The sequence below is a fragment of the Lepidochelys olivacea genome (assembly GCF_965140295.1).
Source record: "Lepidochelys olivacea isolate rLepOli2 genome assembly, chromosome: 1".
In the NCBI taxonomy this organism is placed as follows: domain Eukaryota; kingdom Metazoa; phylum Chordata; order Testudines; family Cheloniidae; genus Lepidochelys; species Lepidochelys olivacea.
The window spans coordinates 318261299-318276835 of record NC_140411.1 but is presented as its reverse complement, the minus strand read 5'-3'; the positions used below and the strand labels follow the sequence as shown (position 1 = coordinate 318276835).

The following is a 15537-nucleotide window of genomic DNA, read 5'->3' as shown; positions in this document are numbered from 1 at the left end:
ATTGTTTCTTTTCAAGTGCCAAATCTAGAATATTTTTAAATTACCAAACATAATTTTTTATTCCAATAAGTATTTCAGTAGTGCCTAGAGACCCACTCCAAAAACAGGACCTCGATGTGTTATGCACTGTAGAAACTTATTATAAGACAGTCCTTGCCCTAAAGAGATTACATAATCTAAATAGACAAAGTGTGGGAGAAACATATCTCTGTTTTAAGATTTCCACAAGATTCTGTGGCAGCACTGGGAATTTAATCCAGATATCCAGAGTCCTAGCCCAGTGCTTAGTGACAAGATTGTTCTTGTTGTTCCAATTTGTCACTGTTAAAAGTGAATCAGGTTTGAAAAGGAAATTTTAAGAGCATAAACACAAGTAAAACAATTTTTATAAATCTTTCAATGTTTACAGTTAGGTATTTTTCAGTATTAGTAATCAGGAGTCTCTTAAAAGTGAATTTGTCCCTTTTTTTTTCTACCGAATCCTTTTCTTCATTACTCCTCTGATGACTGTTCTAGATATTACTCTTATTTTGTTTTTGTGGTGAGTGGTGGTGGTAATTTATCCCACTTATTAATTTACACTTCTCTAAATTCTTATCCTATTAAAATTTCTCTAAAATATTCAGATCTTTCTGTAATTATTCTCAGGTGCCACTTCTATGTTGATATAATTTACAGACTGTATCAGTATGTACTTTACTCATCTCCTGGAGGATTAACAAAGATAGCATATATGTCTGGCCCCCAACCATTGTAAACTGTTCCAGTGGTATATAGGGGGTGTAAACATGATGCAGTCAGCTACAGGGAGAACTCCCCCAGCTCAAGAATCACATGATCACTTTGTGTAGCCCTGTACATCTCCACTTGCAACTCCTGGTATAGTTATTGGGGCTAGGAACAGGAGCTGTCTCCATGGTGCTACAGAAATTCTTGGCTGCTGCAGGCTAGGAGACAGCCTATGGGGAGCCCCAGTAAACCATACATTTCTTATTCTTCCCTCAGCTGACCGAAAATTCAGATGGTACAAAAGTGACTTAGTCACAGACCCTCTTTAAGGGCTCTGTTAGCCTTTAAGGTGCCACCGGACTCCTCGTTGTTTTTGTGGGTACAGACAAACACGGCTACCCATCTGATACATAGACCCTCTTTAGCCGCTTCCCAAACCGCCCCCCCGCAATTTGATCCACTCTGGCAGATATCTCTGCCAATGCAGAATTCCTGTTAACTTCAGTAGGACTCTGAGAGTGTAAATCTCTGCTCACATAGGTCTGATTTCAGGAATGGAGCCCTAGTCACTATCTTTTAATATAATCTTGTAGTAACTTTCCAACTTCTGTATTTTCCTTTCCAGGAAGGGCTGGATAGAAAGCTTTTGGTATAAAGTCTGTGTAGATAAATTAATTCCACTGCATTCCCAATCTCTTTGTTCAATGAACGTGTAACTTAGTCAAAGGGCGGCTAACAGGTTTATCTGGAATAATTGTTTTTTTATTAACTTGTGTTGCGTATCATTCACCATGTTATTCTTAGTGGTTGCATATTAATATTTTTTTATTATTTTAATATTGACCTTTTTCACTTCAGTACCAGATAAACATCAGAATAATAATTTCCTAGGTCGTCATCTCCTTTCATAAACTTTGAGTCTTGTTTTGTATTTTCTTCAAACAAGTTCATTAATTTAAAAAATAAACAGCTGTTAGTTCTTTTAAGACTGATATCAGTTAAGCTTGATGTCTGTTGTTTCTTATTGATTACTAATTTACCAGATAGTCTTTCATCTCTTTCCTCACTACCAAAACCTAGCACTGTAGTCCTAATCCCAGTCCTACAGATCTCTAATCATATTTAATTTCCTAAATTTTACTTAATGTTTGTACAACAACTTGGAAAATATAAAGAGCTAGAGAAGTGTGCGCTAAGTAATAGTCCATAATTTATTTTAAAGTCTGAAATATGACATCAGTTGAGAATGTAAGCCACTCAGAGCCCTGAGTTTCTTTGTTAGAGTTGGAGAACACCAATGAGGTCTAGTATCTCCACTAGCCACTGCTGGGTTTTTCCATGTTTTCTAAATCTGTGGACAAGCTAGTAAATTTGACAGCAATTCCAGTTTTCCTGTTTAGGGTTTTCCATGGAAAACCCTATGTCTGCTCTCTTTTCTTTAATTGTCTTTATTCTCTCAATCATATTTACAAATTTTGTTTAACTTTTCCCCAAGTATTGAACAATATTTTCTTTCTTATTTCTATCTGAATTTTACTGCTTGCTTGTTGTAAAACTAGGCAAATATCTAGATGAGTTGATGTACCTCTCCCCCAGGAAGACCTCCGCGTATCCTTGATTTCGAACCACTGCCTTAAAGCAACCATATATGTTACTAGTTTTATATAAACTTTTTTTATAACTCAAGCACCTTTTAAAACACTTGTTATAAATGATCACTTGCTGAAGGATTCCCAAGAATATTTAGGTCCACAATTAACAGTAACCTACTAGTATGAAATCCAAATTTTTCTCAACCTCTGGATACCTTATCTGTTTTCAGAAACAAGTTATCTACATATGTGAAAGTATTCTTTGACTCTGTTTTGCTATATGTTACTCAATACATAAAGATATTTGTTTGTTTTACATAAATGCTTCTTTTTGGCCTTGATCATAGTAGTAGATTTGAACAGGTGGTTTTTCTTTATTTCTGTTTCCTCCTATCAAAATATTTGGACTTTCATTGCCATTATTACCTTCCTTAATTATCTGTATTTCATTGTTTGTGTATATAAACTAGAGGAGATTTTCAAAGGCACAAATGACTTTCAGTTGGAGTTTGAAAATGTTATGCACTTCAGAATTTTGCTTGCAGTATTTTACAGTAGCTATTTGTAAACTTGCATTTTAACAAATATGACAAAACAGTGTGTACTGAAGTAGGCAAGATATTTACATTTAAAATTACATCAAGTGTTTTTTCTTAAGATACCAAATGATGATGTGCTCATTGTGACTGAGGCTGAATTTTCCGAATCATTTAATTCCGAATCAATGACAAACATTTCAAACTCTTTTAAAGTTGTTTCCAGTTACACACCATAGTAACCGTGCTATTTCCAGGAGAAAATTAATGTGGAGTTTCATTAGAAAGAAGAATTTGCTCACTTCAGGAGGAAAAACCCTTAAGAGAACATAGCAGTTTTCTTCAAAACCCAGAAGCATTCAACTGTACAAAAATACATTTAACTATCCATCTTTACCCCCTCCCCATATATTATCAATCTCCATATTTCACTCAGCATACACTTCATGCTTTGTGAGAGGTGGCCATAAGTAAATGGTTTCTAAAACTTGAAATTAGTTTTCATAAGGATTAGCAGACATATTTGTCTTCGGAAAAGCCATAGTATTTATACAGTTTGCATTAAATATGTGCTGTGAGGTATCTCTTTATGTGTATCTCTTATATGAAGCAAAAACCTTTTCCTTGAATATCCTGTACTTCTAGAAGTAGCTCTTAAGCTGGAGTAGAGTTTCTGCGCCCAGTGTGCAAGTGTGTATAAATCCTGCGGAGTGGTTGTAAGCAGGTTTAGATTTCATTGTATACCACTGTACGTTTTTTTGAAAAATTGAACTGATTGAAATCCTATGTAGAATTGAATAGGGGGAAGGATCATATATATATGGATGATAAACCACTTAAATACTAATGTCAGAACTTCAAAAGTGATTGACTAATGGTTTTGAGTGCTCCAATTTTTAGATGCTCATCTTGTCACCTTAAAGGGATCTGATTATTAGAAGATGAGGGTTGAAGAATTCCTGAAAAAAGGCTGTTAAAGGTTTCTCAAATTGGGAACTAGTCTCTAGCCCCAGAATTCCTGTGTTTTATGCACATGTGCATATTTAAGGGATATGTATTAGCTAATTCACATGCACTCACCATCTGACAAAGATATTATCTTTTCTTCTCCTCCTCTCCTCCTCCCTCCCCCATTTTCTTTGATTTCCTCGTTGAGGACTCCTTGCCCACTCTCTCTGTGTGAGATCATGTGTTACCAACTTTCACAAGTTTGTAGTGAGTGAGGTGACTGAGCGAGAGCTTCTGCAGCAGGAGCCAAAAAGTTCCAAATAAAGTCACATTACACAAATCTGTATTAAATGCTGCCTGATATTGTTGTGTAGGGCTTCGGTCTTCTCTCCAAAACCAAAAATACCAGTTAATTTTCTTGATTCTCTTCTGCCCCACACAGAGCCCACATCTGCCCCCTTCTGCAGCATCAACAGGGCTCCACCTTCCAAGCCTGGTGATGAGCAGAGGTCCTCTTCTTTCCTTTCTTGGGTGGAAAGTTGCAAGAGGCAACTGTCACTTTGCACAGGAGGGGAGGGAGCAGAGCTGCTGTGCTCTTTCTGCTGCCCCCTTTCTACATGTGAAAATGATTATAGACTCTTCCTGCTTCTCCCAGGAGGGAGCTCTACCTCTTGCAGCAGCTATGGTAGGCTGTCCTTCCCGAGAAGGTAGGAAAATGCTGAAGCTAACTAAACAAAGGGCCTTTTCCCTGCAGGTCTGAAAGTCCTATGAAGGCTGCAGCTTTTGGTGTCCTCCCAAGATTGCCTACAACAGAGGCCAAAAATCAGATTAACTGGGAGAGTTGACAGCTCTGTCAAAGCTGCTTGGTACCACAAACCTTTTCCTGTGTCACTACATGTGCCATGTAGATTTGTTACCCTGCCTTGTGTCCGGATAATCTTTGTATCCACTGCATTGCAGAGTCTACAGAGAAGCCACCTGTATATGTGAAACATAGGCAGGGAGAATTAGCAAGGAAATTTTTACAAACATATGTCCAAGCCTGCCTAAAATCTGTGCATTCTGTTGCATTTCTCCCCCACACTGGGTGAATTTTAGCCCCTAAAAATGTCACTTACACAGACGAGAGTGCATTTTGTAGTGTTAAGTGTCAGGTTTTGTCATTGGTCGTTCTCTAGCATTGAAATGCTGATCAGTTTAATCAGTGTTCAGAGTAGCAGCCGTGTTAGTCTGTATTCGCAAAAAGAAAAGGAGGACTTGTGCCACAAGTCCTCCTTTTCAGTTTAATCAGTGACGTTTACGAGGAGTCAGCCAGGAGCTCTGCTCTCCAGCCTTGCTGCCAATCTCTATTCTTCCCTCACCTTAACCATGTTTGGTAAACCCAGCACCTAAGTCCCAGACTGACAAACTCTCTCAGATGTCAGACCAGAAGTGCTCTGATGAACCACAGGCAGTTAAGTCCGAGGCAACAGCTGCCTTCGTAGCAGAATTTCAAGCTGTGGCCCACTACAACTTCAGCTTCCCCTTCTGTGACCCTCTTGTTACTTTGTCTTAGCCCTTATTAGTAAGAAGGGGCAGGGTGACAGAATTGAAATCCAAGGTGTCAATATGGAAACCTGCAGTTCTGCTAGAAAAGCAGCTGCCTCCTGTTGTATCAGAGAAGGAAGTTGCTGACAGAGCCAAGCAGCTTCATTGGTTTTTGTGGTGTAGTTCAATTATCTTGACTAAACAGTTACTGCATTTAATTAAAAAAAAAAAAATCAAAAGTGACTTGCATACAAGATATGGGGAGTGATGGAGTGAATTTTTGAGTTTGTGAGGACTGTGGTTGTTCAGCTAGAGGAACCCAAAGAAAGGTTCAAGAAAGCTGGATGCATTTCAAAGGATAAGTATTTCCTCATCAAAACCTAATGTTTCTAAACATATTATATGGAACATTCAGTTGTTCTCTGAAGAAATATAACAAATTTGGAGATTGAATTCAATCACTGAAATATGAAACAAAGCAAAACTAAAATCCCTAAGTGCAAAACTCAAAGCTAAAATAACTAGTTTCCACCTGTGTGCTCGTGAGAGTGAGTGTGAAATAGTCCTTTTTGACAAATACTAAACTGTTAGGTTTTTTTTAAGGGGGGGAAATCACATTAAATAAGCCCACTGTTTCTAGAAGTATATCTTAATTTTTCATGTATTATAATCTGAACTGTTTAACATGGTTTTCTTTTTATTTCTAGATGGCATGAAAGGATCATAATTACCTTATCAACATGAACAGAATGGCTTCCTGGATGAAGAAAACAAACGTTCAGTTCATAGGCTTATGTCTACAACATGAAGTATTTAACAGTAGCTGTCTTTGAGAAATTAATTTGTGACCTGAGATCTCCTGGTCCCGGAAAGAAATTGAGATTTTACAAATTAGAGCTATAATTTTTCAGCACGTTTTTTGTGACTAATGATATTTAAATCTGCACAACAAAAATATAGAATACAAAACCCAAGGGTCATACTGATACATTTTTGTTTGTGCATTACGCAAGATATATCATTTTAAATTAAATTTTTAAATCATCTTTACTTTTATTTATTTCTTAATACATGAAGACTCGGCAAGAATAATTTGTCACCCATGGAAAAAAATAAGGCATATTCCCCAGAAATGGACAGTAACTTTGTGTTAGATAAAATCAACAATTTAAAAGTAGAGCAAGAAGATGATGGCATGAATAATTGTACTTTGGAAAGAATGGATATAAAAAATGAACATGAAGATTTCAAACATACAGACAGTAGCGATGAACAAGAAGACAAAGAAAAACATTTCATTAATAACAATCCTGGCAAATATTTATCTACAGAAAATGAAGATGATTATGGATCTCTGTTTTCTCAGTACAGTAGTACTCTTTATGATGTAGCAATGGAAGCTGTGACACAAAGCCTCCTTTCTAGCAGAAACATAAGCTCCCGGAAAAAATCCCCTGCTTGGAATCATTTTTTTATATCCCCTCGAGACAGCACTAAAGCAATATGTATGTACTGTATGAAAGAATTTAGCAGGGGTAAAAATGAAAAGGACCTAAGTACAAGTTGTCTCATGAGGCATGTGAGGAGAGCTCATCCTACTGTACTTATTCAAGAAAATGGAAGTATGCCGGGTCTAGCTTCTCTTTCTTCGCCTTCATTGTTACTGCCTGCTCAGTCTGCAGATGTTGGAGATTTAAGTGCTGTGTTATCGCCTATAAAACTGGTCAAGAAAATTGCTTCTAAGATACCATCTCCAGATCGAGTAATTGAGGAATCTGTTTCTATAGTCTCTTCTGAAGAAATATCAGACCTTTCAGTTTCTGAAAAGTGCATCAAAGAAGAAATCATGGCCGGGTCATCTCCACCCCTACCCAACAATCAATATGATGAAACTGTGGAGAATGTAGCTGAGAAAACTGTTCCAATTCCAAAGAGTACATCAGGTTCCAGAAGAAGATCTGCTGTCTGGAAACACTTTTATTTGTCTCCTTTAGATAATTCTAAAGCAGTTTGCATCCACTGCATGAATGAATTCAGTAGAGGAAAGAATGGAAAAGATCTTGGAACTAGTTGCTTAATAAGGCACATGTGGAGAGCCCATCGTTCCATCGTTTTGCAGGAGAATGGCGGTGGTACAAGCATACCACCCTTGTACTCTGCTCCTCCAACTTTATTGCCTTCTTTACTGCCTTCTGACGGTGATCTGAATTCTGTGTCGTCCTCTCCAGGAAAACTGCTTAAAGAATCGGTGTCTGCTTCTTCCTCTCCAGATAGAATGGCAGAGGAGATCCATTCTGCTCTCCCTTCTGGAGATGCTCTGGTGGAAGACTCATCGATGTTGTCATCTGATGATATAGGTGAAGCCTCCTTAGTGTCTTCTCCTGAGAAGCAGTGTGAGGGATTAAGTCCATTGATATTTGAACATAGCTCTGTGTTTCAGCAGAATAAAAGGATTATGAAAAGGCTTAAATCGGAAGTTTGGCACCATTTTTCACTGTCTCCAGTGGACAGTCTAAAAGCTATATGTAGATACTGTAGTTGTATGATAAGTTGTGGGAAAAAAGGAGATGTAGGCACAAACTGCTTGATGAGACATCTATATAGACGCCACCCTGAGGTGATTGGGAACCAGAAGAGTTTTATAGATGCAAGTTTGGCAAATTCTCCTTATGCTACTTTGGCTTCCGCAGAATGTTCCTCTTCAAAATTGATTGACTTACCCACAATGGTTACAAATGGTAATCCGATTATATTTCCTGTCAATAGCAAGAAGACCTCAAAACTGTGGAATCACTTTTCAATTTGTTCTGCAGATTCAACTAAAGTAATATGTATGCACTGTGGACGTACAATAAGCAGGGGGAAAAAGCCAATAAATTTAGGTACAAGTTGCCTTCTAAGACATTTGCAGCGGTTTCATAACAATGTGCTGAAAACTGATGTTTCAGAGACAGTGTTGTCCTCTTCTACGGATAATCACAAGCCCCTGAGCACAGAATTATTAGGATCTTCAACCTTTGATGAAACCAATGACAAGTTTTGTGATTCTCACCCAGTTGCCAAAAAAATTACAAGTCTTGTAGCTGAAATGATTGCACTTGACCTTCAGCCATATTCTTTTGTAGACAACATTGGCTTTAACAGGCTGCTTGAATACTTGCAACCTCAGTATTCCTTACCTTCACCATCGTATTTTTCTAGGACAGCAATTCCAGAAATGTATGATAACGTGAAACAAATAATTATTTCACATCTGAAAAAAGCTGAAAGCGGAGTAATACATTTTACATCAGGAATATGGATGAGCAATCAAACACGAGAATATCTAACTCTTACTGCTCACTGGGTAACATTTGAGTCCTCATTTAGACCCCAGTGTGAAGATTACCATTGTACAGCACTTTTAAATGTGTCACAGATTGATTGTGACTACAATGGCATCAGTATTCAAAAGCAGTTAGAATATTGGTGGGAAGCCTGGATAACTTCCATTGGCCTTCAGATTGGGATTACTGTTACTGATAATCAGAGTATTGGAAAAACTTTAAATGAAAGTGATCATTCGAGTGTGCAGTGTTTTGGTCACACTGTTAATCTCATAGTAAATGAGGCTATTAAAAGTCAGAGAATGGTTCAAAATTTGCTTAGTATTGCAAGAAAGATTTGTGAACGTGTTCATCGGTCAGCAAAAGCAAAGGAGAAATTAGCTGAGTTACAAAAAGAATATGAGTTGCCCCAGCATCAACTTATTCAAGATGTTCCATCCAAATGGAATACATCATTCCATATGCTTGAACGCTTAATTGAACAGAAAAGAGCAATTGATGAAATGTCAATAGAGTGCAGCTTTAGGGAGCTGATAAGTTGTGATCAGTGGGTAGTTATGCAATCTGTGTGTCATGCTCTGAAACCATTTGAAGTTGCGAGTAGAGAGATGAGTACACACATGTCCACTTTAAGCCAGGTGATTCCAATGATTCACATACTTAACAGAAAAATAGAGATGTTGTTTGAGGAAACAATGGGGATTGACACCATGTTAAAATCCTTGAAAGAAGCTATGGCGAGTAGATTGTCTAGCACACTTCATGATCCAAGGTACATTTTTGCTACACTTTTAGACCCCCGCTACAAAACATCCTTATTTACAGAGGAGGAGGCTGAACAGTATAAACTGGACTTAATCAGGGAGCTGGAAATATTGAGTTCTACCTCAGATGATAAACCTGTTTCTAATGGGTGCGATATAGGTTCACCATCTACAAACTCCTGTGGGGAGGATAATCTTTGGTCACTTATGGCTGACATGAAAAAATCAAAAGATCTAAAAGAGAAGGCAAAGTTACCAGAGGATATGGTGCTCTCATACTTGGAGGAAGAAGTGCTTGAGCATAACTGTGACCCACTAACTTACTGGGACTTTAAGAAGTCATCTTGGCCAGTATTGTCAAAATTGGCTGTCAGATTCTTGGGTTGTCCACCAAGTATTGTTCCTTCAGAGAGATTGTTCAATACATCCAATGAAAATAGCAGCTTTAGTCAGTCAAGGCTAATGATTGAACACTTTGAAAAACTTATCTTTTTGAAAGTGAATCTTCCCTTAATATACTTCCAGTATTGAAACTAATGAACAAATTAGACTAAAACTATTGTTGCTCACTGGATATTAAATATTTGGATTGTTAAATTGCTCCAGTAGGGGCCATGTATGACATCTAATCAGTGACTGTAATTCAAAATTTTAGTTTTGTCAGCTTTCATTAAAATGTCTACATGTGCCTTATTCATAGTTCTTCAGGCCAGATATTGTATATATGTTTTTTAAAAGTTCACACTAGAAATAGCCTGTCTTGTCAAATTATACATAATTATGTAGGTTTTAATCCATAATTGTAAATGAACTTAAAGCGCGGTCATTTGTTTTAATAGAATGGCAAAAAAGATGTAAACAGTTCTATTCTGTAGTTTTTTATTCAATTATGTAAAACCCATAAACCAGGTACTGTATTTTAGTTAAACATTGCTTTAATTGCAGCAAAATAGCTTTTGTAGCTGTCAAAAGAAAGCTGTACATAAAAGGTGGAGTTCAAGCCATCTTTTTACCTAGCAGTTTTTAATTGCAAGCCCTAAAGTACTTAAAGGGTTATGAAGAATTATTATGGAAGATGTTTACTATGACAGGAAACTATTGAATTACTCTTTGAAAACGTAACTAAATTTAGAGGTATTATGGAACATCAGTTATACAGTAATCTGTAATAAAACTTGCCATGTGCTGTTCTCCTATTCAGGTTTTTCATTGTTACTGAATTACAGAAATATTCTGAGTATTTATATAAGCTCTTTTTGGAAGTTTTTATCAAAGTTTGTGAATGAATGCTTGTTGTTTAATGCAGTGCATGAAAAGGCAAGAAATTTACAGTGAAAGATCTGATGTTCTAAAGCCTTTTTTTAATCTTTAGTGCATCACAATTATAAGGGTTACCTGCTGTAAAAATTGAACCCTGCTTCCTGACATCATTACAGCTGGCTATAACAATTTGTCTTAAAGTTCCTAGTACAAAAATAACAAACTCTGATTCTGAAGAATAGCCTTATGGATGCGGTGCACTGCTTAGAATTTTATGTAGTAGGGTTGATTCATAATTGTTTGGTGTCCACCATGCAAATGAGTGGGTCCCTACCAAATTCATGGTCTATTACAAGATTTTAAAAATCATAAATTTCATATTTCAGCTATTTAAATCTGAAATTTCACAGTGTTGTAATTGTAGGGGGCCTGACCCAAAAAGGAGTTGTGCAGGGGTTGCAAGTTTATTGTGGAGTGGGGGTGGGGAGGTTCCAGTACTGCTACCCTTCTGCGCTGCTGCTGGTTGCTCCGCCTTAGAGCTGGGCAGCTGTAGACCGGTGGCTGTTGACTGGGAGCCCATCTCTGAAGACAGAGCCGCCACCAGGAGCACTGTAGAACTAAGGATGCCATGATATGGTATCTATTGTCACCCTTCTACACTGCTGCCTGCAGAGCTGAGCCCTCAGTTGGCAGCTGCTCTCCAGGTACCACGCTCTGAAGGCAGTGCAGAAGTAAGGGTGGCAATACCACGACCCACCTAAAATAACCTTGTGATCCCCCTGCAACTCCCTTTTTGGTCAGGACCCCCAATTTGAGAAACACTGGTCTCCCCTGTGAAATCTATATAGTATAGGGTAAAAGCACACAAGACCAGATTTCACGGTCCATGACGCATTTTTAATAGCTGTGAATTTCGCAGGACCCTACAAATGAGTTATTGTAGAACCCTCTAAACTTCAAAAATAGAGTAAAAATAGCCAGCATTTAAATTGTAAACAATGTTTTCCATGTTTTTCTCTCAACTACTAAAGAGTCATCTTCCCATTTCAGTTTGATTAAATACTTTTGGGAAGCAAGTCATGCATTTGCCTATGACCTTTTAGAAAAATTGTAGTTTTGTTAAAATACTGTACCTATGCTAATCTAATTTTGCATTTACTATGTTTTAGTGTATTTATAAATGGTGAACTCAGTTTCTGAAATTAAACATTTTATTTGCAATTTCTAGTGCTATTGAACACTGCCTTTTTCGTTTCAGATGGAAGTAGAAAAACTGTTTAATGTGAGAATGAAACTGATTAAAATACATACAGAAACATATATTTTAGCACAGACCATTATATGGAAGGGAGATTAATTGGTATATTTAGCCTTTGAAATCCAGAGAGCTATCTTCTGTAGCCCTTACGTTGAGTAGCGTCTTACTGCAATTACTTACTTACTTAATTTACTTAATTACTTACTTACTTCCATTGATTTCAGTATGCCTACTTGACCTAAGTAAAGGTTGCTGAGATGTTCTCCCAGTGGCTTAATAGTTACTACATGACACTTCCCAAAACATTTTGAAAATAGGCTGTTAATGGAACAATTAAAACTAAATTCTGTTCTCAACTATACGCACAATAACACCACTGAAATATACGGGAATTGTACTTGGCCTGAGACCAGAATTTGTTCTAACCCAGTGCTTTCCCATCTGGGTCTGTTTCTTGTGCCTTCTGCATTTAAGTCTAGGTGGCTTCCTCCTCTACATTGCCTGGGCATCAGCACAGTGGGTCAGAGAGAACATGCAAAAGGCTGGGTCTCTGCTCAGTTCTAGTCTGCAACTTCACTCAGGCTGGGAACAAGTCCTGCTGAACTGTTATACCCCTGGGCTGAAGCATGCTCAGTCACTCTGAGAATGATGCATGCGCAGTCTGGTCAGCACTAGAAGCTGTGAAAGGCTTGAGTATGCTCGGAGTGGACAGAATCTTCAAAGATTTTAGCTGCTAAACACTTACAAGTCTGAGCCTATCTGGCCAGTAACTTTTCAAAGACATAACTTGACCAAATTTGGGTGGATTTTCAAAGGGATGGCAAAAATCCCTGCTGTGAAATCCAGCTCCTACCAAATTTCAAGTCCTTACTGTGAAGCAAAAAAGACTGCCAGAATTTTTTAGCATAGGTAAAACGTATTTTTCCTTAGTCTCTTTCTTGGAAAAGGCTGAACTTTATTTTGGAAAGTTTTTTCAGTCAGAGGCAGAAACCCAGCATGAAAATTTCAGCCCAACTGGTTAAAGTTTGGCAAAGTAATAAGCAACAGAAAACCACTGTATAATGGAACATGTCAAGCAGTGCTACCAGCTCCACTTATAATAAAAGATTTGAAATTAAAATTTAGGGTACTCAGATTTGATCACTTCATTGTAATTTTATATTAACAAATGTAATGCAATTCAACTATTACGCACTGGTGCCACATTAAAAGGATTGGAGCTGGTAGCTCCACTTATAATAAAAGATTCTCTTGTACATTAAAAGGATCAACACCTACCACTGTAGAGGGGGGGAAACAAATCTCAGGGTGAAACTACTATATTCCTTAGAAAAAACAATTTAGTGTAACTTCTAAGGTTAGGATTCTCATTAATGATGCTTTTATTCCTGCTTCCCCCACCCTTTCAACCAGTCACAGTGGCAAACTGCATTGAAGACAAAGCTGCGACCAGTTGTGTAATCCACTAACAGTGAAAGCTGCGGTCAAACAGTCTTGCTTATATTGATATCATGCTGGTTTGTGGTTTTGTTTTCTTATTGCAGTTTGAAGAATTAAACTCATTTATGTAGAGGGAATCTAAGCATTCAGAACTACAAGTAAAAAAGCATGTGGGGGTGGTCGTCTTCTAGTGTTTATAAGTGTGTGGTGTGAAGAGCACTCCTAAATTTGGGGGGAAAGTAGGGTAAAGGTAGCTAACAGTGAGGATTCTCTTGTACAGGCCTCCTGGCTCTGCAGCAGAGGCATCCTCTACTGAAGCCAATCTGATAGTTTAAAAAAATGGAAATTTCATTCACAAAAGAAGACAATGAAGATAAGGTTGCAGCATTGATGGGTAAGCTGGGTGTATATTTTTCCAAACGATCATCTCTGGCAAGATTTCACTGCATGGGATTTATGTTCTCTCGTGAACAGAGAGAATATTTTGAAAGAAGACATGGTCTGGTGTTCTTTAGAAGTTAAAATGTTCTGGAAGCATTATGTATTAATTAACAATGATACCTAAAAGTTCAGATTTTACAGAAACTAACCATAACAGTTAACTTTTGAAAGACAACTTTCAGTGTAAAAAAAATTTTGCAAAAAACCCACAAGGTTTGTGCCTATAAATGTATGGCTGATTCATACATCAAGAAAGCAACACAATGGTGCTATTTCTCCTCTGAGTATATTTCTAAACTTAAGCCTATGTCAGAGGGCTTCTTAAAAGTTTTTATCAAAACCAGCCAACCAAAAAACAAATAAACCAAACCCAATACGTAGCCATTCACAAAAGTTGGAAAATAGTTCATAAATCAAGACAGCAATGGCTGAGTGCACCACCTATTTACTGACTTCTCACTTAAAGCTATCCAAAGGACCAAAGACTTAAGCCCAACTAAATAAATGGTGCAATACTTCCTACTTCAATCTGAAAATACATAGTTGCTTCTCTACAGTGGTAGTTAGGGTAATTATTTGTTTCAGGGGCACGTTGTGGTACTGCACCCTTAATCTTTACTTCATTAAAACTTTTTATTTTGGGGGGGGGGGATATACTGAAGTCAAGAGAGAGTTTTTTGCAAACTAGGAATTAGATTTTGTTTAACAATACACCAGAAAACAGGTGATTCTCTTCTAAATGCTGGTGCCTTTGAAGCTGTGTTGCAAAACTTTTAAGCCAAAAAAATCTGAACTTTGAGATCTGGAAAGATGAACTCACTCAAAACTTTCCTTTGTGTTTTGTAAACTTTCATGCTTGCATACTTACTCTTTTCAATACCTCTTATGATATTTGATGTTTAGGATGGCTCTGGAGGGAATTAGATAAGTTTTTTTTCCCACAGGGAAAATCAAATAGATGGCACTTCACCAATGGCAATTTCAGGGGAGGCTAAAGACTGGTTTAACAGGTTTTGCAGAATCAGCCTTGCAAGAGTACTGCGGGAGAAAGCCTCAACTGCCACAGTGGAGCAGGCTCCACCCAATATTATCAGTTCCTCCCATGCATGAGCACTGAATCTTACGTGGGGGCTTCAAAAGAAAACAAAATCCTAGAGTTGTAAACATGCACTTCCATGAATAGGAAGGTGAGCACCTGCTGCTTTTTCAGTGGGGAAACTTTTTGCTCAGTAAAATATTTTTCGTCTTCAATTTTCAGACAATAAGGAAGACTTACATATTCGATTGCTAAACTCCATCACATTTATATTTGTCACTGGCATTGAATTTTCATATGCTGCTGGACCTCTCACCACACCAGATCTAGTATGGTTAAGAAAACAAGATGTCACAAGATTTAAATTGATACACCACATCCCTTGTTTATTTGAGTAGACTGTGCAGGTTTACTTAGCAGGAATTACTGGTGAGAGGTGATGGATTCCCAAGGGTGGATTCCCAGTGCTGATTTTGATCATGTATCTGTGTGAAAGCTGATGGTCTAAACTGCGTGAAAGCTGAGTGAATCAGTCTCAAAGTATGATCTCTAAACACAAGGGCATATCACCAAACCTATACTATACAGTACATTTGTCTCCTAAATATGTTCTAGCCCTATCCCTTTGCAAAGTCTTCCAGGACAACTTAACTCTCTGAAATTTATAGAAATGAATGTTT

At 37.6% G+C, this 15537-nt stretch overlaps 1 protein-coding gene across 1 annotated transcript; it reads left to right on the top strand.

Moving 5' to 3' along the window:
- Positions 1 to 6434: 6434 nt before the first annotated feature.
- On the top strand, positions 6435 to 9953 carry ZBED4 (zinc finger BED-type containing 4; the record flags this gene model as incomplete). The annotated part of the gene is made up of 1 exon (XM_084635820.1): positions 6435 to 9953. One exon carries the CDS (start codon positions 6435 to 6437, stop codon positions 9951 to 9953), a length of 3519 nt encoding a protein of 1172 aa, XP_084491946.1.
- Positions 9954 to 15537: the final 5584 nt, after the last annotated feature.